This window comes from Piliocolobus tephrosceles, chromosome 5, assembly GCF_002776525.5.
Source record: "Piliocolobus tephrosceles isolate RC106 chromosome 5, ASM277652v3, whole genome shotgun sequence".
NCBI lineage: Eukaryota > Metazoa > Chordata > Mammalia > Primates > Cercopithecidae > Piliocolobus > Piliocolobus tephrosceles.
The window spans coordinates 71,522,297-71,543,483 of NC_045438.1; the positions used below are offsets into that span (position 1 = coordinate 71,522,297).

The 21,187-nt window shown below is 33.0% G+C and overlaps 1 protein-coding gene across 1 annotated transcript in view; it reads left to right on the forward strand.

Annotated features, from left to right (window-relative positions):
- Nucleotides 1-21,187, forward strand: part of ASCC3 (activating signal cointegrator 1 complex subunit 3) — a 389,336-nt gene that overhangs the window by 78,067 nt on the left and 290,082 nt on the right. The window contains exons 5-8 of the mRNA XM_023205913.2: nucleotides 10,686-10,806; nucleotides 16,027-16,231; nucleotides 16,979-17,120; nucleotides 17,746-17,871. Of these exons, the coding sequence (XP_023061681.2) occupies nucleotides 10,686-10,806; nucleotides 16,027-16,231; nucleotides 16,979-17,120; nucleotides 17,746-17,871 (594 nt within the window). The remainder of the gene's footprint in view (nucleotides 1-10,685; nucleotides 10,807-16,026; nucleotides 16,232-16,978; nucleotides 17,121-17,745; nucleotides 17,872-21,187) is intronic.

Here is a 21,187-nt window from a genome sequence, read left to right on the forward strand (position 1 = left end):
ATGATTGAACTAATTTACACTCCCACCAGCAGTGTATAAGTATACCTTTTTCTCCATAACCTCACTAGCATCTTTATTTTTTGACTTTTTAGTAATAGCCATTCTGACTGATGTGAGATGGTATCTCATTGTGGTTTTGATTTGCATTTCTCTAATGATCAGTGATGTTGAGCTTTTTTTTGTATGCTTGTTGGCCACAGTGTATCTTGTTTTGAAAGTGTCTGTTCATGTCCTTTGCCCCCTTTTTAATGGGGTTGTTTGTCTTTTGCTTGTTAATTTAAGTTCCTTGTAGATATTGGATATTAGACCTTTGTTGGATGTATAGTTTGCAAATATTTTCTCTCATTCTGTTTACCCTGTTGATAGTCTCTTTTGCTCTACAGAATTAGTTTTCATTTATTAATTTTTGTAGTTGCTTTTGGCATTTTTATCATGAAATCTTTGCTCATTCTTATGTTCAGAATAGTATTGTCGGTTGTCTTCCAGAATTTTTATAGTTTTAGGTTTTACATTTAAGTCTTTAATCCATCTTTAGTTAATTTTTTATGTGATGTAAGGAAGATTCAGTCTTCCATTTTCAGTCTTCTGCCTATGGCTAGTCAGTTATTCTAGCACCATTTATTGAATATGGAGTCTTTCCCCCATTCCTTGCTTTTGTCAGCTTGGTCAAAGATCAGATGTTTGTGGGTGTGTGGGCCTATTTCTGGGTTCTCTAACCTGTTCTATTTCTCTATATATCAGTTTTTGTACCAATACCATGCTATTTTGGTTATGGTAGCCATGTGGTATAGTTTGAAGTCAGGTAACATGATGTCTTCAGCTTTGTTCTTTCTGCATAGGATTGCCTTGGCTATCTGAGCTCTTTTTTGGTTCCATGTGAATTTTAAAATAGTTTTTTTTTTTTTTTTTTTAAGTTCTTCGAAGAATGTGATTCATACTTTGCTAAGAATAGCATTGGATCTATAAATTGTTTTGGCAGTAGGGCCATTTTAATGATATTGACTCTTCCTATCCATGAGCATGGAATGTTTGTCCATTTGTTTGTGTTGTCTGATTTATTTGAGCAGTGTTTTGTAGTTTCTCTTGTAGAGATCTCTTACCTCCCTCATTAGCTGTATTTCTAGATATTTTATTTTTCTGGCAATTATGAGTGGGATTGCATTCCCAGTTTATCTCTTGGCTTGACTGTCGTTGGTGTATAGAAATGCTGGTTATTTTTGTATATTTATTTTGTATCCTGAGACTTTCCTGATCAAAAAGTTAGAAAGATCTCAATTTGACAACCTAACATCACAGCTAAAAGAACTAGAGAACCAAGAGTAAACCAACCTCAAAGCTAGGAGAATGCTAGAAATAATCAAAGTCAGAGCTGAACTGAAGGAGGTTGAGACACGAAAAACTATTCAAATGATCAACAATTCTAGTTGATTTTTTGAAAAAATTAATAAAATAGACTGCTAGCTAGACTAATGAAAAGAGAGAAGATCCAAATAAATACAATTAGGAATAAGGGGAATATCACCACTGATCCCAGAGAAATACAAACAACTATCAGAGAATACTATAAACACCTCTGTGCACATAAGCTAGAAAATTTAGAAGAAAGGGATAAATTCCTGGACACATATACCCTCCCAAGACTGAACCAGGAAGACATTGATTCCCTAGACAGACCAATAATAAGCATTGAAATTGAATCAGTGATAAATATTGTACAACTAAAAAAAGCTCAGAACTGGATGGTTTCACAGCTGAATTCTATGAGAGGTACAAAGAAGAGCTGGTACCATTTCTATTAAAACCATTCCAAGAAACTGGGAAGGAGGGACTCCTCCCTAACTAATTCTATAAGGCCAACATCATCCTGATACCAAAACCTGGCTGAGACACAGCAACAACAAAAAAGAAAACTTCAGGTGTTTTCTTCAGGCGTGCAAAAATTCTCCACAAAATACTGGCAAACTGATTGCAGCAACACATCAAAAAATGTATCCATCACAACCAAGTAGGCTTTATCCCTGGGATGCAAGATTGGTTCAGCATATGCAGATCAATAAATGTGATTCATCACAAAAACAGAACTAAAGTCAAAACCCACATGCTTATCTCAATAGTTGCAGAAAAGGCTTTTGATGAAATTTAACCTCCTTAATGTTAAAAACCCTCTATAAACTAGGTATTGAAGGAACATACCTCAAAATAGTAAGAGCCATCTATGACAGATCCACAGTCAGGATCATATTGAATTGGCAAAATCTGGAAGCATTCCCCTTGAAGATTGGCACAAGACAAGGATGCCCTCTCTCACCTATTCAGCATTAGTATTGGACATCTACCCAAAGCAATCAGGCAGGAGAAAGAAATATCAGGCATCCAAATAGGAAGAGAGGAAGTCAGTCTGTCTGTGTTTCAGACAACACAATTCTATATTCAGAAAACCCCATAGTTGTGGCCGCAAAGCTCCTTAAGCTGATAAAAATTCTTGTATTTTCTTAGTAATCTTCTGCTTGGTTTTATATCCAGTATTGAAAGTGTGATTATTACACCCTCCAACTGTTATTGTTGAATTATTTATCTTTCATCTCCCCATTCTGTATTCCTTTTCATTTTCAATTAATATATTTTAGTACTTCCCTTATACACACACATATACACTCAAACACACACACACAGACACCGTATGTAATATGTAATGTAATTTGTGAATTTGTATTATCATCTATAGTTACTTGCTTTCAACCTCAAAAACTTCCTTTAATGTTTCTTGTAAGGTAAGTCGGCTATCAACAAAATCTCTTATTATTATTTTTTTTTTTTTTTGAGATGGAGTTTCGCTCTTGTTGCCCAGGCTGGAGTACAATGGCGCGATCTCAGCTCACTACAACCTCCACCTCCCCAGGTTCAAGTGCTTTTCCTGCCTCAGCCTCCTGTATGGGGGATTATAGGCATGCACCACCATGCCTGGCTAAATTTTTTGTATTTTTAGTAGAGAGGGTTTCTCCATGTTGGTCAGGCTGGTCTTGAACTCCCAACCTCAGTTGATCCACCTGCTTTTGCCTCCCAAAGTGCTGGGATTACAGGTGTGAACCACTGCACCTGGCTTATCTCTTAGTTTTTATCTGGGAACATCCTTATTTTGCCTTCACTTTTGAATGGTAGTTTTGCTGGATATAGGATTTCTGGCTGACAGGTTTGGGTTTTTTTTTAATCTTATTTTATTTTATAGTACTTTGAATATGTTATTGCATAATTTCTGGCCTTCATGGTTTCTGCTGAGAAGTCAGCAGTTAGTTTATTGGTGTTTCCTTTTAAGTGCTGAATTATTTTTCTCTTGCTGCTTTAAAGATTTTTTTTTCCTTGTTTGTAACTTTCATAATTTGTACTATTATGTGTCTGTATGTGGATCTCTTTGTATTTATCATACTTGGAATTTGTTAAGCTTCCTGGATGTGGGTTTTTCAATAAATTTCAGAAGTTTTAAGCTATTGTTTTTTCAAAATTTTTTTGTTCTTTTCTTTCCTTTGGGTATGCTCATTATGTGTATGTCGGTGCACTTAGTGGTGTTTCACATTTTTCAGAGTCTCTGAATTTTTCTAATTTTTTTTTCTTCATCTACCTGTCTTTCTGTCTATCTGTCCATCCATCCATCCATCCAATTTTGAGACAGGGTCTTGCTCTCTTGTCCAGGCTGGAGAGCAGTGGTGTGATCATAGCCCATGGCAGCCTTGAACTCCTGGGTTTAAGGATTCTTCCCGCCTCAGCTTTCCGAGTAGCTAAGACTACAGGCATGCACCACCACACCTGGCTAATTCTTTTATTTTTTGAAGAGACAGAGTCTTGCTATGTTGCCCAGGCTGATCTCTAACTACGGCCTCAAGCAATCCTCCCTTCTCAGCCTCTCAAAGTGATGGATCACATGTAGGAGCTGCCATTCCTGGCCTTGTTTTTGTTCTTCAAATGTCATAATATCCATTTGTCTTCTAGTTTGCTGATTATTTCTTCTGGCAGTTTGACTCTACTATGGAGTCCTTCTAATTAATATTTAATTTCAGTTACTGTAGTGTATAATTTCATAATTTTCATTTTTAAAAAAATGCTATCTCAGTTTCTTTCCTATTTCATTTGGACTTGTGTTTATTTCTTTGGTCACTGTTTAATTCTTTAATCACGGTTCTCTTTAGTTCTTTGAACATATTTACAATGCCTACTTTGAAGTATTTTTCTATTAAATTTGACATGTGGTTACCTTCACAGGCAATTTCTGTTGCTTGCTTTTTTCCCCCTAGTATGTGGATCGTACCTCTCCATTTCTTTACATACCTTATAATTTTTCATTAGAAAATGAACATTTTAGTTAATATATTGTGGATACTCTGGATATTTGTCCCATGATTCCACTGGGGCTAGTTATGGTTGCCTGCTTGGGGTTTTTTTTTTTTTTTTTAAGTCACTTTGCTAAGTTATTTTAGTACGATTTCATCCCCTCTCACTTCATAGTATTAAGCTTCTGATGTTGTTTGTTATGGAGATGTATCTTTGGGTATGTCCTCTGTTACCCTGGTATGGTTTTGGCAGAGCCCTTTCTCCTTTTACTGATTATAACTAGATTTGAAACTACTAATCTCAAGCTTATTACTCTATCATTTGCAACATTTTGGGGGGACATAAATTTCTCTACAAACTAATAAGTTTGTGGCCCCTTTGAAAGAATTATTTTAGAGGTCAGTGTTGACATTTATCCCGAACCCAGTGGGTTCCTCTCAGTTGTCTCTTTACTCAGTTCTCTCTTCCTATATAACCTAGTCCTTGAATCTTTGAATCTTTTTCTAGTTGTTGTTCGCCACAATTGTAGATGTTTTTCATAGAGTACTTAGGCTTCAACTCTATGCCCTGTTGAATGTTTGAATTTTTGGCAATCTGAAAGGTTAACAGAAATCAATGTAATTTTAAGGTTTTTTTTTTTTTTTAATATAACAAGGGAGCCTGAGTGAGTGTTTCTTAGTGTGTTTTGATAAGGACTATTTGTAATTTCATTCCATAAACTGTCCTTTGTATATTTTTAACTTTCTCTACTTTTCTGATAAGAACAATCACTTCACTTGTAGTATATTTTGGTGTTAAGTGTAACTAGAAGAAATAACAAATTCTGATCAGAATATTTTGAACTTTAATTTCATTGAGGGATTATTGTATCATTAACAGAATTGGTGATGAGAGGAGAAAGAAGATTTGAGAAAGGAGGTGATAACTTTAGTTGTGTTTTTCTTTTCTGTATTTGATCTTATTGGAGCTCTAATTTAGCACTTTAATGTTAACATTTATAAAAATATGTTATTTTAAATACAGAGTTAATGCTAGTAGGAGCAAGACTGTGCAAGATTAAGTGTGGAAAAACTGGAGTTGGACAAATGGGCCTATCATTCATTTCCATTGGGTCATCACTTATGTGATTTTTTTGATTCAACTCCAGAAATATTTATGTTGTTAGACACTGTTTGTAGGTGACTTTAGTATGGGAAGGGGTAAACATAGACAAAAATCCTCCTCTTGCCACCGCGGGCGGCCACGTGGTCAGTACTTTTACACATGCCTGAAGGATGAAAGGAGGATCAAACGTGGATCTTGTGTACATTATTTTGTCTAGACTATTTGCTTGCTTTTATTTTTTCACAGATCTGTTAATTCTTATTACCAGTTTTTTAGGAATCTTAATGTAGATTTAGTGGTATCTCTTATACTTGTTATATGTTAACCATTTTTGAGGTTGCAGGAGGGCCTTAAAGTGTTTGCAACTACCAGCAATTGAAGGAGATTAAACAGCAACAACAACACAACAACAAAAACTTAATCTTCATCCTGTGTTGGGTGGAGTTTGGCAAAAGACTTTTTTGTGTTGTCAAAAGCAACCTACTTAGGATTCTTTCTGTTTTGAGATTATTTTTATAGACAATATTTGCTTTTATTTAGAAAGAGTTTAATCTAGTAAATAAAACATATGCTTCTAATGATTCCTTTTGAAAAAATATGACACTTAAGGGCTAAAAATTTGAAAGAAAATACTGTTATGAATACAGCATGTCTTTGATACATCTTAATTAATTAGCACTTGCCATTTGTCTTGCACTATTTTAACTCTTGGAGAAACAAAGAGTAAAGTTTCCTTGAAGGAAGACATAGAGTAATGGGGAAGCTTTGTATGCTGTTTAACTGCCATAAAACATAGTAAAGATAGAGAAAGTCTTGGAGAAGAGTTATTATTTGAGCTGGATTTTGAAGATTAAAAGGAGAGGTTACTGTGTTGAGGAAATTAGAGAGGTAATTCTGCCTAGCAGGACTAGCATGTAGAGACACATGGACATGTGAAAGAGCATGCCTTCAGAGTAGCAGATGGATTGGTGTCATTCAATGATAAGGACTTATGAGTTGGAGAAAGCAAGAATGTGATGCCAGACAGGCTTATTGGGACCAGCCAATGGAAGGTATCAATCATGAGGGGGTACTTAGAGGTTTGGATTTTATCTTGTAAGGATCAGGATGCTATGAAGGATTTTAAACCATGATATTATATGAACAGATTTTTGTGTTAGTATAGTAGAGGTTTCCTTCAGGTGTGCCAGGGCATATGACATAATAGGTTGTAGGTGGGCTGGGATACTATTCTTATTAACTAATCCTCAAGGCAGTTATCTGGGCCAAGGATCACTTAGGCTTTTAATTAGTCTCTTTTGGTCAGAGTAGCCTTGTCCGTTTACTTCATATGCTTTATAAATATTATGACTTTCCAAATGTACTATGGCATGAAAACGCTATAGAAATGTGGGCATAAAATAAGTAGAATGTGACCATTTAAAAATGTTTTATGGTAATCTTGGCCATCAGTTATCAAACTTTATGATCTCAGAACCTCTTTATGCTCTTAAAAGTTATTGAGTACTCTACAAGATTTTGTTTATATGGTTTATGTCTATTGGTATTCACTATACCAGAAACTAAAACTGAGAAACTCTTCAAGTACAGTCATGTGCTGCATAAGGATGTTTTGGTCAGTGACGGACTATATACAACAGTGGTGCTGTAACATTATAATAGAACTGAAAAATTTCTATCACCAGTGACATCTTGATGATCCTGACTTTGTGTAGGCCTAAGCTAATGTGTTTTTGTGTGTAAGGTTTTAATTATCAAGTTGAAAAAATGAAAATTTTAAAAATAGAAAAAGCTTATAGAATAAGGTTATAAAGACAATATTTTTGTGCAGCTGTACAGTGTTTTTGTTTAAGCTAAGTGTTGTTATAAAAGAGTCAAAAAGTTAAATGTAAAGTTTATGAAGTAAAAAGTTACAGTAAGCTAAGGTCAACTTATTATCCAAGACTGTGTGTGTGTGTTTTTTTTTTTTTTTGAAAAAATAAACGTAGTGTAGCCAAAGTGAACAGTGTTTATAAAGTCTGCGGTAGTACAGTAACATCCTAGGCCTTCACATTCACTCATTACTCACTGACTCAACTAGAGTAACTTCCAATCCTGCAGGCTCCTCTTTAGGTATACAGTTATACCACTTTTTATATTTTGTACAGTAGTTTTTACTGTATCTTGTCTGTGTTTACATATATACACCATTACTTACCATTGTGTTTCAGTGGACTCCAGTATTCAGTATAGTAGCATGGTGTATAGGTTGGTAGCCTAAGAGAAATAGGCTACACCATATAGTCTAGCTGTGTAGAATACTGCCTCATCTAGGTTTGTGTAAGTACACTCTATGATGTTCCCACAGAATCACCTAGTGGTTCATGTCTCAGGATATGTGTTATTAAGTGACACATGACTGCGTATATTTATTCATTTTAAAATAACAATAGTAATGGAAGTTAACAGCTTGATGAAAATTAACTATATTTTCCAAAACTGTAAAATGTAGAAAGAAAAGTAGCATTATTTTAAATTTTTGCAATCTTTTTAATGTCTGGTTTAATAGAAAGCAGATTCTCATACCTGCTTCTGTAATCAATCTGCTATCATACATATTTTTGGTTTAAGCATTCAAAGGGAATCCAGGCTCACATAGATATGCAGTTAGAAAAGAGAATAATATTTTAAAAGCCTTTTCAAATAATTTTTAATATTCTTTTTTGATGCTAAATTAAAACCTGACAAGCAGTAGTTTCAGTTTAGTTACAATGAAAATCTGGCATATCAATAAATTTTTATACTAGTTTTCCTGAGAATCTATTGGTCTTCTCATTTTTAATGGATTTTTTTTTTTTTACCCATGTATAATTTTATAACGTCATATATGAGTCTTTTGGAAAATAATTGATTGAGTCATGCAAATCTTCTAAATGTTGACATATTTGATTATATAATATAAAAAGAATTCATTAATATTGTCACTGGTATCAGAAAAGTTCTAAGTATTGGGAAATGGTCACATTTACAGTGGTGAATACAAGTTTTTCAAAATTGTAATTTTCTCTTGAAAACTTGCATTTTAGCATTGGCAATAAATTACATTCAGTTGTTTTCCTTTGTGTAGGAAGCTCACTTTGATTTTTGAGAAAATGTCAGATATCCTATTCTGAATAATCAATTTGCCTGTAGCCGTTCTTTCAAATCAAAATAATGTTACATAGAAAGCCTCTTCACTAGCAATTTTATACATACTTTTATAAAATTTTTATAAAATACTTTTATACATGCATTTATTCTATATATAGAAGTATTTTATGCATACTTCCCCTTTTGTCACACAGAATATTAAAAAAGATACATACTCATGATGTGAAATTTACAAAACTAATATTTTTTATTGCTTTACTTAAGGACATTCTTAAGTGAAGTTGGCTTTGTGTTGTTGTTGTTTGTAGTTGTGCTTGTATAACAGTGATTAATGATTACTAATTCATTTGACACTATTAGCTTGATTTATGCTAAGGCACTAGCAGTTGTACCCACCATTGCTTTTGCACCATCAGTACAAATGTCAACAGAATAAGAAAGGCAAATAATAGCTAAGTATTATCATGAAAATTATTTTGACCATGTGGGCCCCCTGAGTGTCCGGGACTTCTAGGACTCCATATGTTATACTTTATTGATGGGTGATTCTTTGAGGAAGTATGGAGGGTAAGGGAACACAGACATTATGTCTTGTCTACCAGCATCCTTTATCCTTGTCTGTCTTAAACCCTTTCTGTCACATATTATTAATACCTTTTTTTTTTTTGAGGGGAGGGAGGGTGAGTGTCACAAGTTATATATTTACTTTCATATTTCTTGACCATTTTCCTATTATCTTGCCTCTTTACTGCTTCCTCTGCTGTTTCCCTTTACAAAAGTTTCTTAACCTCAATTAATATCTTTTATATTACCTAATTTGGTATCTTTTTTATTACAATATATTTCATATTTCAGGGACACAGTTTTTTGGAAAATATTCAAAAGTGTTACTGTAGTGCAGTGGAAAGTTGTTTAGGCTTGGATTCAGATAGATGTCATTTCAAAAAACCCTACTATTAGTTGTGTAACTTTGGACAATTCGTGTAAATCTTCTAAAACTTTATTTTCTTAAGTCCAAAAATAACAATAATAATACCTTAATTTGAAAATATTGTTAGGAGACTTTGCTTGATAGGATTAGCAAAATGCCTATCATAGTACCTGGCATATAATGTGTTCATTAAAAAATACTGGCCAGTAGAATTAAAATTGATTGGACAGGACTATTCTTAATAATTCATTTTGTTTCTTTTATTGTCCCTTTGTGTGCATAAATTCAGTAAAATGAGCAAGGAGAAAATGTTTATTAAACTTTTAATGTCCATATACAAAAAATAAATTTTTATTTTATGTCTTTATTTGTGTGGATTCCCTGAGAATGGTTATAATTTGGTTAATATGTCATCTTCATATGGAAAATTAGAGTATTATATTTCTAAATAAGAAATATATATTATATATAATATATAAATAAGTAAATATATATATATATATCTTCCCAGATCATACTTGCAGAAACCTAGAGACTTCCTAGAATAGTTAGTTATATTGTGTAATTATGTAGTTGAAACTCTCTGAATCCTAACACTGGTTCTCTACCTCTGACATCAACTTAATATTTGATAACTGCTCTGCCTAGGAGAGTGGGATATGCTTGGGAAATTTTCGTAAAGTTATGTAAAACACTTGCAGCACTGTGTTTTAGATTTCAGATTTATTTGGCATTTAAAATACATGTAAAAAATTGGCATGAAGTCATGATTCATTAAAACATTCTAATGGTTCTTTAATACTAAAATGACAGCTGTTGTGTAGTAAGTTGCAAGAAAAATAGTACTCTGGACTCTATTTGGGAAAACCAGAATGATATGTTGAAAAGCAAATTATTTTAGAATTTCGTTTGGTTATACCAAGAATTTGTTATTCTGTGATTTGGAGTTATATATTCAAATCTTAATTTTTAAAAATTGAATAATGTTTTTTAATTATATAATTGCAGATAGCCTTTATAAAGCTTCTTGTCAATGTGAAGAGTCATTTTTCTTAGTTTAAATTACAATTTTTGTTAAACTTTTTGAGTATTTCTATGTTAGTTTGGCTTTACAACTCTGTTGAATAGGTTGTTAATAACTTGAAAAAGTTAAACTTTGAGGTAACAGATGTTTGTTACTTTTTTCTCTTTTTATAAGCTATTTGAACTGCTGGGACCTGAAGGACTTGAACTTATTGAGAAACTCCTCCAGAACAGAATTACAATTGTGGATAGATTTCTTAATTCTTCAAATGATCATAGGTTTCAGGTTCTTCAAGGTAAGAAAGTATGCAGTGGTCATTGTAATTTAAAGGAAAGATTCATTGGTTAGAAAATGTTTTTAATGTAATTAATTTTTATTTGGCCTATTATAATTTACTGATATTACTCTGTTAAATAGATTTTAGATATGGTGCATTATGAAAAAACATAAGTGATCTAAATAGGAGGGCAGTGTTTGGGTATGGCAGTTTTTGGTAAAAGTTAAAACTACTTAGAATACACAAATTTTCCTCTTTTATTTTGCATATAGGAGGTACACTTGCAGGTTTGTTACATGAGTATATTGTTTGATGCTAAGGTTTGGGATATGGGTTCTGTCACCCAAATGGTGATCATAGTACTTAACAGTTAGTTGTTTATCCCTTTCCCTACTCCCTCTCGCTGCCCTTTTGGAATCCCCATTGTCTCTTGTTTCCATCTTTGTGTCTGTGTATACCCAGTGTGTAGCTCCCACTTATAAGTGAGAACAGGAGGTATTTGGTTTTCTATGTTAATTCACTTAGGATAATGGCCTCTAGCTGCATTCATGTTGTTACAAAGGACATTATGTAGTCATGATTAATTGAAACATTCTAAAGCTTTAACTGTAAAATGACAGCTGTTATGTAGTAAGTTGTAAGAAAAATATTACTATGGACTCAACTCAGGAAACAGAACAATGCATATGTACCATGGTGCATATGTACTGCATTTTTGTTATCCAGTCCACTGTTGATGGGCACTTAGGTTGATTCTGTGTCTTTCCTGTTGTGAATAGTGAGTGCTGTGATGAACATGTGAGTCCGTATGTCTTTTTGGTAGAAAGATTGATTTTGTAGGGGGTATATACCTAGTGATAGGATTGCTGGGTCAAATGGTTAACTGTCTTAAGCTCTTTGAGAAATCTCCAAACTACTTTTCATAGTGGCAGGACTAATTTACATTCCCACCAACAGTATATAAATGTTCTCTGTTTTCTGTGACTGAGCCAACATCTGTTATTATTTGACATTTTAATAATAGCCATTCTGGCTGGTGTGAGGTGGTATCTCATTGTGGTTTTGATTTGCGTTTCTCTGATGATTAGTGTTGATGAGCATTTGTTGGCTGCTTGTATGTCTTTTATTGAGAAGTGTCTGTTAATGTCTTTTGCCCATTTTTTAATGTGGTTATTTGTTTATTGCTTGTTGATTTAAGTTCTTTATAGATTCTGGATATTAGGCCTTTGTCAGATACAATTATTTTCTCTTATTCTATAGTTTGTCTGTTTACTCGGTTGACAAGTGATACCTAATTAAGCTAAAGAAGTTCTGCATAGCAAATTTTCTTTAAAAAAAAAAAAATACATATATACTTACTATGGGCCAAGTAGTAGTGTAATTTCTCTCCAACTTTTTATTTTGAGAACTTTCAAACCCTATAGTTAAAGTTACAAGAATAATACAATGATCACTGTTTACCCTTCATGTAGATTCATTAGTCATTGACACTTTGCTCTTCCTAGACCCTTTACACACACACCTACTTTTTAAAATTTTTGCTCAACAATGACAGGAAGTTCTGGACATCATGATACTTTACCTATAAAATCTTTAGCACATATCTAAACACAATACAATTATCACACTGAGCAAATTGAACACTGATAGTGTCACATATTACATATATTTTTAAATCCCAGAAAAATTAAGAAGAGTTGTCTAGGGAAAAAATTATTTTTACAAAAGCTTGACTTAAAACATACCTGATGTGAAACTCAGGTTTTAAGTGATAAATAGGAAAACAATATCTTTTTTACCTTTACCACAGTGTTTTTTGCTAGCCTTACAAATAGTTTTGGATTTTAAAAAAGTATATGAGCATAAGAAATTTGGCAACTGTCTTCAAACTATTCAACATCTATTCCTTCTTGCAAGTTACGTCCTCATTTTCTTACATTTATGATTATGGCACTAAAAGGAAATGATAAAAACAGCTATAGTTTAAATCTAAAATTTCTGACAGATTTTCTGTTTCTTACAGATTCTCTTGATTACTAATAAATGTTCTCAGAACCTCAAGTTCCTTTGAGATTGTAAGAAACTTGAAAAATATGAATTTAGCAACTTTGTCTGCAGGCCTCTTTATTCTTTAAATGTATTGAACACTTCTACTCTGCCTTCATCCAAGAGCACTCCCACCTTGTATTAATCAGTTCTCACACTGTAAACAAAGGAGGTTTAATTGGCTCACAGTTCCACATGGCTGAAGGCCTCAGGCAACTGGTAGAAGGTGAAGGGGTAGCAAGGACCTACTTCACATGGTGGCAGGAGAGAGAAGTATGTGCAGGAGGAACTTGCCAAACACTTATAAAACTATCAGATCTCCTGAGAACTCAATCACTATCACTAAAACAGTATGGGGGAAACTGCCCCTGTGATCCAGTCACCTCCCACAAGCTTCCTCCCTTAACACCTGGGATTATGGGGATTACAATTCAAGATGAGATTTGTGTGGGGACACAAAGCCTAACCATATCACACCTGTTGAATACTATATAATCAGAAATTGCAGTAAGCCAGCAAGGTTTATGAGCATCTAAAATGGGTGTCTGCCAAGGAAAATAAATGAGTTTAAATATCTAGTCCTGCAATGTTGTAAATTCTGAGAATTTGGTATTTCATTTTGTCAGTCTCCTAAATATTAATAAAGAGGTATTTACTGATTCTAGCTTTTGTTTTTGAGACAGGCCCTCTCCCTCTTGCTTAGGCTAGGGAGCAGTGGCACAATCAGGGATCACTGCAGCCTCAACCTTCTGTGCTCAAGCGATCCTCCCATCTCAGCCTCCTGAGTAGATGGGTCCACAGGTGTACACCACCATGCCTGGTTAATTAAAAAAAAAAAACTTTTTTTTTTTTTTTTTTTTGATAAAGATGAAGTCTCCCCATGTTGCCCAGGGTAGTCTTGAACTACTAGCCTAAAGCAGTCCTCCCACCTCAGCCTCCCAGAGTGTTTGAATTGCAGGTGTGAGCCACAGTGCACAGCCTGATTCCAGCTTTTAATAGTAGTAATTTATTAATGTAAAGTTTAATGTAAGTCCTGCTTTACACATTTTTTGGAAACTGTAGATGATGAGTTTTATTTATGTTTATTATGTTGATTTCATAAGTTTTATTCTATTAGGATAGCTTCTTAGAATCAATACCCTTTTCGTATCAGTGTATTCTGACATAGCTATAAATAAATACCTGACACTGGGTAATTTATAAAGAAAAGAGGTTTAATTGGCTCACAGTTCTGCAGGATGTACATGAAGCATTAGTAGCTTTTGCTTCTGGGGAGGCCTCAGGAAGCTTCCAGTCATGGCAGAAGGCAAAAGGGGAGCAGGCATCTTATATATCAGGAGAAGGAACATGAGAACAAGGGGGAGGTGCTACACATTTTTAAACAACTGTTCTAAAAGGATACAAGCCTCTACATAGTTCTTCAGAATAACTTTGTGTTAGAATTACTGTTAAGGATATCCATTTCATTTTTGCATGCCAGTCTCTACAGTTAACCTAACCCAGCAAGGAGAACCATACATTTAAACATTCACTGCTTTACAACTTGATTTTTTGAAATTGCCTATTATACTCAGCCTTACAGGATTCCAGTATGTTCTAATTAGGACCTTTTAAGCTTTCTATGAGGTAGACGTATTTTCTTCTTATAATTTTAATTTTATTTAGATGATCATAAGTATGTATAGTATTTTGTTACTGTCACATTTGCTTAAAATGTTAATTACATTAGCATAGCATTTAGTATGTCATCTAAAATATTTACAGTTTTATGCTTAAAATCTTTAACATTCATTTCTGATAAATACATTTTTAAATATTCTGCTCAATATCTATGTTGCTGATTGTGTAATTTTGCAGATAAGTTAACTTTTATGAAGAGTTCAGAGTACATGTGAAAATTGGCAGAATGTTGCATTCTTTTTCTAACACTGAACGCTAATTATACATTCTGTTGTTGTAGTAGGTATGTAATAATTGGAGAATAAGAGATAAAAACTTAGGAAAATGCTTATTTCAGAACTGTAAAATTTAGTCCTAATATAGATGAGATTTTATTTTATTTCATAATTCTGAGACATATTTTCCTTTTTAAGGCTTATAAAGCCATTGTAGAAGTTTTCCCTATGATTGAGATTTTAATGGCTTATATTCAGTATCATGTAATGGGTCAGTAACAATTGTCTGAGAATTGTGAAGATTCGACTTAGAATGAATTAGAAAGCTAATATTCCCATCTTGATGCTATGTTTAATTCCTTCTCTGTTCTGTATTGGATGTTGGAATATGATAAAATAATTTGTACTGTGCTCTGTCAGGGTATGGACCAAGTTTCATTCTTCATTGTCCTCCTAGCCTAGCTGCAGTGGCTAGAACTGAGTAGGACCTCAATACAATAAATGCTTATTGACTTGGATTACATTCAGCTACATTCCTTTTAGTTCCTTTAGAACTTCAGTAAGTGAAGATACTGTTGCTGTAAAGATTTAAACAAACACAGAAGGTAATCCTGTTGGAAGAAAAGTTTTGCTGAATTTTGAGTTGACCAAACCACAGACCTAAAGTGTACTTTGTAAACACTGAGATTTAATTCACTTGGTTTTTCCGTTTTTTAAAAAAACTGTGTTTCCATGAAAAGGTGGACCATACTTTTGCTTTATTTGCTTTAGTCATTGTCTTAAATATGTCTTGAACTACTGCCAATAAATTTTATGTAATCTATAAATAACTAAGTAGTAACATATGTGCAGCTTAACCGCATAAGGTCTATTACATGGAGAAAAGTTATGTCTAACAGGGAAAGAGTTTGTTTTATTACTATATTAGCAGTAAATGCTAATTAGTATTGATAATTATTATATTTATTGAAATTATATAAACAAATAATTTCAAATGATAAAATTGAATTTTTAGGTTCCTAATGTTATATGTAAGAATTTTTAATGTGAATGACATTGAACTGTTTAGTCTATAGGAAGAAAATACTGCTGACTTTTCTTAAACCACCGTGTAATTTTATTTAGATACTGTGATTTTTAAAAACTCACCTTAAAACATGTAATCGAATGTGCCAGCTTTAAAAAATGAACTGTTAGAGCATTACATGTTGTGGGGTGGAGTAAGGAAATGGTTTTCATAAAGATTAAATCATATTCAGATTTATAAAACATTGTGTTTCTTAAATTTGCTTCTTAGACAATTGTAAAAAAATTTTAGGAGAAAATGCTAAACCCAATTATGGTTGTCAAGTCACTATTCAGTCTGAACAAGAAAAACAGTTAATGAAACAATATCGCCGTGAAGAAAAAAGAATTGCCAGACGAGAAAAAAAGTCTGGAGAAGATTTAGAAGTTTCAGAAGGACTTATGTGCTTTGATCCTAAGGAATTGCGGATACAAAGGTAATAAAAGTCAGAAGCTGAAAAATACTTTTGTTGTAATTACTGCTTTTACATATCATTATCATTTTTTAGTTTAGTCTTAGCAGTATAGATGATTTTTACTTAAAGTCATGTTTTCTTCATAGAAGTTTGTTTTATGAATACCTGATTTTCTGGGATAAGAAAGCAATGGTCTGCTTAATTGTAATATTCTTGGTCACATCCAGGTAGATAAGAAATGTAGATTATAGAGGTAAGAAATTTAGATTATAGAGGTAAGCTATTATTAGGTGCTGTGTACACACCACTAGGTTAAGATTTATATAGTTTACATAAATTTATTTGAGATATATTTTATTTCTGTGCTTAATATACCTTTTAAAAAATGTTGTTATTTAGTAGAAAGGAGAAAAATGAAATATAAGCATTATTTTACTTGATTATTTAAATACTGAAACACATTTCAAAAAAGAAATGTATACATTGTTAAATAAACATCTTTGAATTGTGAAAAAACAAAATTGGAAAGAACATTAAATCAAACTTACCAGGTGGTGTTATCTATAAATAATTTCTGAAAATGTGCTGAATCCTATTTTGTCACCCAGAAGATTTCAGGATTCCTAAAATCTTCCTTTGTGTAGTTTAATTTCTTCTTTTTTATGGTGGAAGGCTACCTCCCAATATTTTTTATAATTACATTGTTTTATTGTATGCATTACCTTTAAAGATAAAAATTTCAAATTAGGCCTATTTTTATATTTACAGAGAGCAGGCACTTCTGAATGCTAGAAGTGTTCCAATTCTGAGCAGGCAGAGAGACACAGACATTGAAAAAATACATTATCCCCATGTGTATGATTCCCAGGCTGAAGCCATGAAAACATCAGCATTTATTGCTGGTGCAAAGGTATGTCATTGTTATGTAACTACTGTTGAATAATATGTCTATTCTAAAGAAATGATGTATAGATTTTCCCTGTTTCCTTCATGAGTCTAACACTAGTTGACTATGCTAAATTTTATTTTAAAGTATTGGGGAAAATGATGTAATGTGGTGTATGTAAAGCTCCTGACATACAGTAGATATTCAGAACATATATGTTTCCCTCCCTTTCATTATTTCTGCAATTTGTATTTTTGAGTTTTATCAGTTGCCTCACTGCTTGGCTAAACTTTATACTGTATGTTGTACATTTTCCTAATTATATGAACACATTTGTATTCAGGTGTACCATCTGATTGGTGTATACTTTAAGATTTGTCAACATACTGTGGCCTGTGTGTTAAGTAAAATACCTGATATGTTAATGCTTTCTGTGAGTGGTTTTTTGCATTTGTTTTTGTTTTATTTAGGTTTGTTTTCTTTTAAATTAGCTGAGTTTATTTACCAGTGCTTTGTTATAAAACAAGTAGTGTTTTCTCTCCTTCTCTCTCTCTCTCTCTCTCTTTCTCTCTCTCTCTCTAAAGAATATTTACCAGAGCAAGTGTTTTATTTTTTATTATTATTGAATTTTTATTGTTGATATTTATAGATGATTTTGCCAGAAGGAATCCAAAGAGAAAATAACAAGCTTTATGAAGAAGTAAGGATTCCCTACAGCGAACCAATGCCACTCAGCTTTGAGGAAAAGCCAGTTTATATCCAAGACTTAGATGAGGTGAGATGAGCCTTTTACAGAGTTGATAGTTTTGAGGTTTGGTATGTGGTGTGAATGAATTTATACTGGAAAAGTTGTTTTAAAACATTATTAGTTGGCAAAAATAGTACAGACATATATAGTTGGTTACTAGATAATTATAGTAGGAGAGTTTAAATTTAAAAAAATATACATTATATCATACATCAAACAAATGTGTGTATATTTTTGTGCATATATTTCTGTGTTTCATTTTTTTTTTCAGCTAAGATTTTGGTTTAACTTATGTACACTGATTTAAATAAAATGTTAAAGGATTTATTTATTGTATTGATTATATCGAATGATCAACCTATAATAAAATAGAATACATAGAGGGGGGTTGCAAATTTTAAGTAGCTTTAAGAATTTATTTTTTCTGAATTTTTAAATTTTGAATTATGTTTGACCTGTGGAAAACTGGCATGAATATTACTATCTTTATATCCTTCACTTGGATTCACCGTTTGTTAAAATTTTGTCACATTTGCTCTATTTCAAAATATAATATTCCTTAGTTTAGGTTAAAGTATTCATATTATTGAAAGTTAATCTTTTCCGTATCAAAATTAAGTTGCTGTGGTTTTTCATATATGTTTTTATAGAATCATTCGGAAATAACAAAAAATACAGGCAAGCAAAAACAGCAGCATAAAGCATCATAAAGAATACTCACAGCCAACCAAAATGAACTTCATTCTGTATATGTGTCCATATGTATTTTCTTTTACAAAATGGAATTACATCATACCTACTGTTTTGTGTGTGTATATATAGTTATATGTGTCTTTCTGTGTCAGTAAACATATTTCTGCAGTATCAGTTTATCACCACATACTATTCCATTTTATGCCTTTATTCTAAAATAACTTATTGTTATAGTTTTAAGTTGTTTTTTACAATAAGTTTTTATAGTAGAATAAAATTCTAGTTATATCTTGTATATCAGAAGTACTTGTAGAACTTTTTAATAATCCAAGTGCCTTGCTACTATTTGAGTCCTAATCTCTTCGAAGAGGTCCAGGTAACAATATTTTGGGAATGATTTTTTGAAGCTCTATGGGTGATTCTAAAATACAGCCAGGACTGACAGCCAATAAAATTAAATAATTATAATACAATTGTTATAAACCTTATCAATCATTATAAGCAGTATCATCATTAAGATTTATTAAGTTTTATGTATTAAATATTTAATATAATTTTTTTTTTTTTTTTGAGAAGGAGTTTCACTCCTGTTGCCCAGGCTGGAATATAATTGTATGATCTCGGCTCACTGCAACCTCTGCCTCCTGGGTTCAGGCAATTCTCCTGCCTCAGCCTCCTGAGTAGCTGGGATTACAGGCGTGCACCACCACACCCAGCTAATTTTTGTATTTTTGGTGGAGATGGGATTTCGCCATCTTGGCCAGGCTGGTCTTGAACTCCTGACCTCAAGTGATCCGCCCGCCTCCGCCTCCCGAAGTGCTGAGATTACAGGCGTGAGCCACCGCACCTGGTCTAAATCTTTAAACTTTTAAAAAAGCATCATTGACATTTATTTAAATTAATAATGAATGAAGCAAGCTTTTTAACTTTTCTATGATAATTATTTCTAAGTAAGTGTTTTGTTCATTTTTATTTGGATTATTGGAGTAGAAGAGTTATTCTGAGTAGGTTAATTCCCTCTGCTACCGTAGTGTCCATATCTTATGTAATCTAATATATTCACAGACTCTGTGGATTAGGATGTGGAGATTTTTGGTGGGCATCATTATTCTGCCTACCACACGTGATGTAGATGACCACAGTTGTTTTTTTTTTAACTATTCACCTATTGAAGGACATTTATTTTACTGATAGTTTTTGGTGATTACAAACTGTATTCGTCTGCCATAAAAAAGACCACAGACCAGGTGACTTAAAGAGCAGAAACCGATTTTCTCACAGCTCTGGAGGCTAAAAGTCACAGATCAGGTGGTTGCTAGCAAATTTTGTTTCTGGTGAGGATTTCTTCCTGGCTTGCAGGTAGTTACCTTCTGCCTTCCTCTTGTGTTCGCACATAGTCTCTTTTCTGTGTGTGTATGAAGAGAGACCTCTGGTGTTTCTTCCTCTTTTTTCAGGGTCCCCAGCCCTATCAGGTTAGGACCCCACCCTCATGACTTCATTTAACTGTAATTACCTCCCTAAAAGTCCTGTCTTTAAAACAGTCACGTGGAGGGGTGAGAGTTTCAGCATACAAAGTTTGAAGGTCATAGTTCTTTCCATAACACAGATAAAGCAGTTATAAACCTGGTATGCAGGTTTTTGTGTGAATATAAGTTTTCATTCTGTTTAATAAATGTCCAGGAATGCATTTCCTGGGTCATATTGCAACTGCACGCTTAGGTTTTTAAGGTACTACCAAACTGTTTTCTAGAGTGACTGTATCATTTAACATAGCCATGAGCAATTTGATGATATAATCCAGTTTCTCCACATACTAACCAGCATTTTGTGTTGTCACTGTTTTTTATTTTTATTGTAGCCACTTATATTTGTATTTTTATATATTGTTTATATTTTTATTTTAGCCATCTGATTGTAGTGATTTCTCATTGTGGTTTTAATTTGTACTTTTCTAATGGCTAATAATAATTGGGGAGTAAGACATTTAAGTGAAATTTGTCATTATAAGTAAATAAACCATTTGCTGTCATATCACTGTAGATATTGATCCTGCCAGACATCATAAGCTTGAGTAATAATACAGACCCCAGGAGAAAAAACAGACATTAACAGAATGTCATATAGTTTAGTAGATGTTTCTTTTGTCTTGGATCTTTTTTTTTTACCAGGTAGGATCTTTTATGTGTCAGAGAAAGTGCTATTGAAGATGAAGGTTTGTCATTTTTCACTGAGATCATAATTGCATGCTATTCCTAACTGTCCTAAGATGCTTTTATGTCCTTTTACTGACTGTCACATTGGATAATTTTAATAATTTCTGTAATTTGATCAAAAACTTAAGGATAATTTTAAAATTCTAGAATTACATGCAAAAATACCATTAATGTCATTAAATGGGTTTTGTACTTTCTTGGAAAGGGAACAATGTAAAAAATGTAGATGCGTCTCTTGATTAGTCAGGAGTCACTCAGTTGGAACTTTTAGAAATCTAAGTCAAAGCAAGCAAAGGTGACAATTTACGCCTTTTCTATCTGGATTGTCCAGAAGTAAAACTGCCTGTGTGCCCAGCTTGGACATATAGGCTCAAATGATGTCATCAGATGTTTTTCTCCTCTTTATTTCTTTTTCTTTCTTTATCTCCATTTCCTTT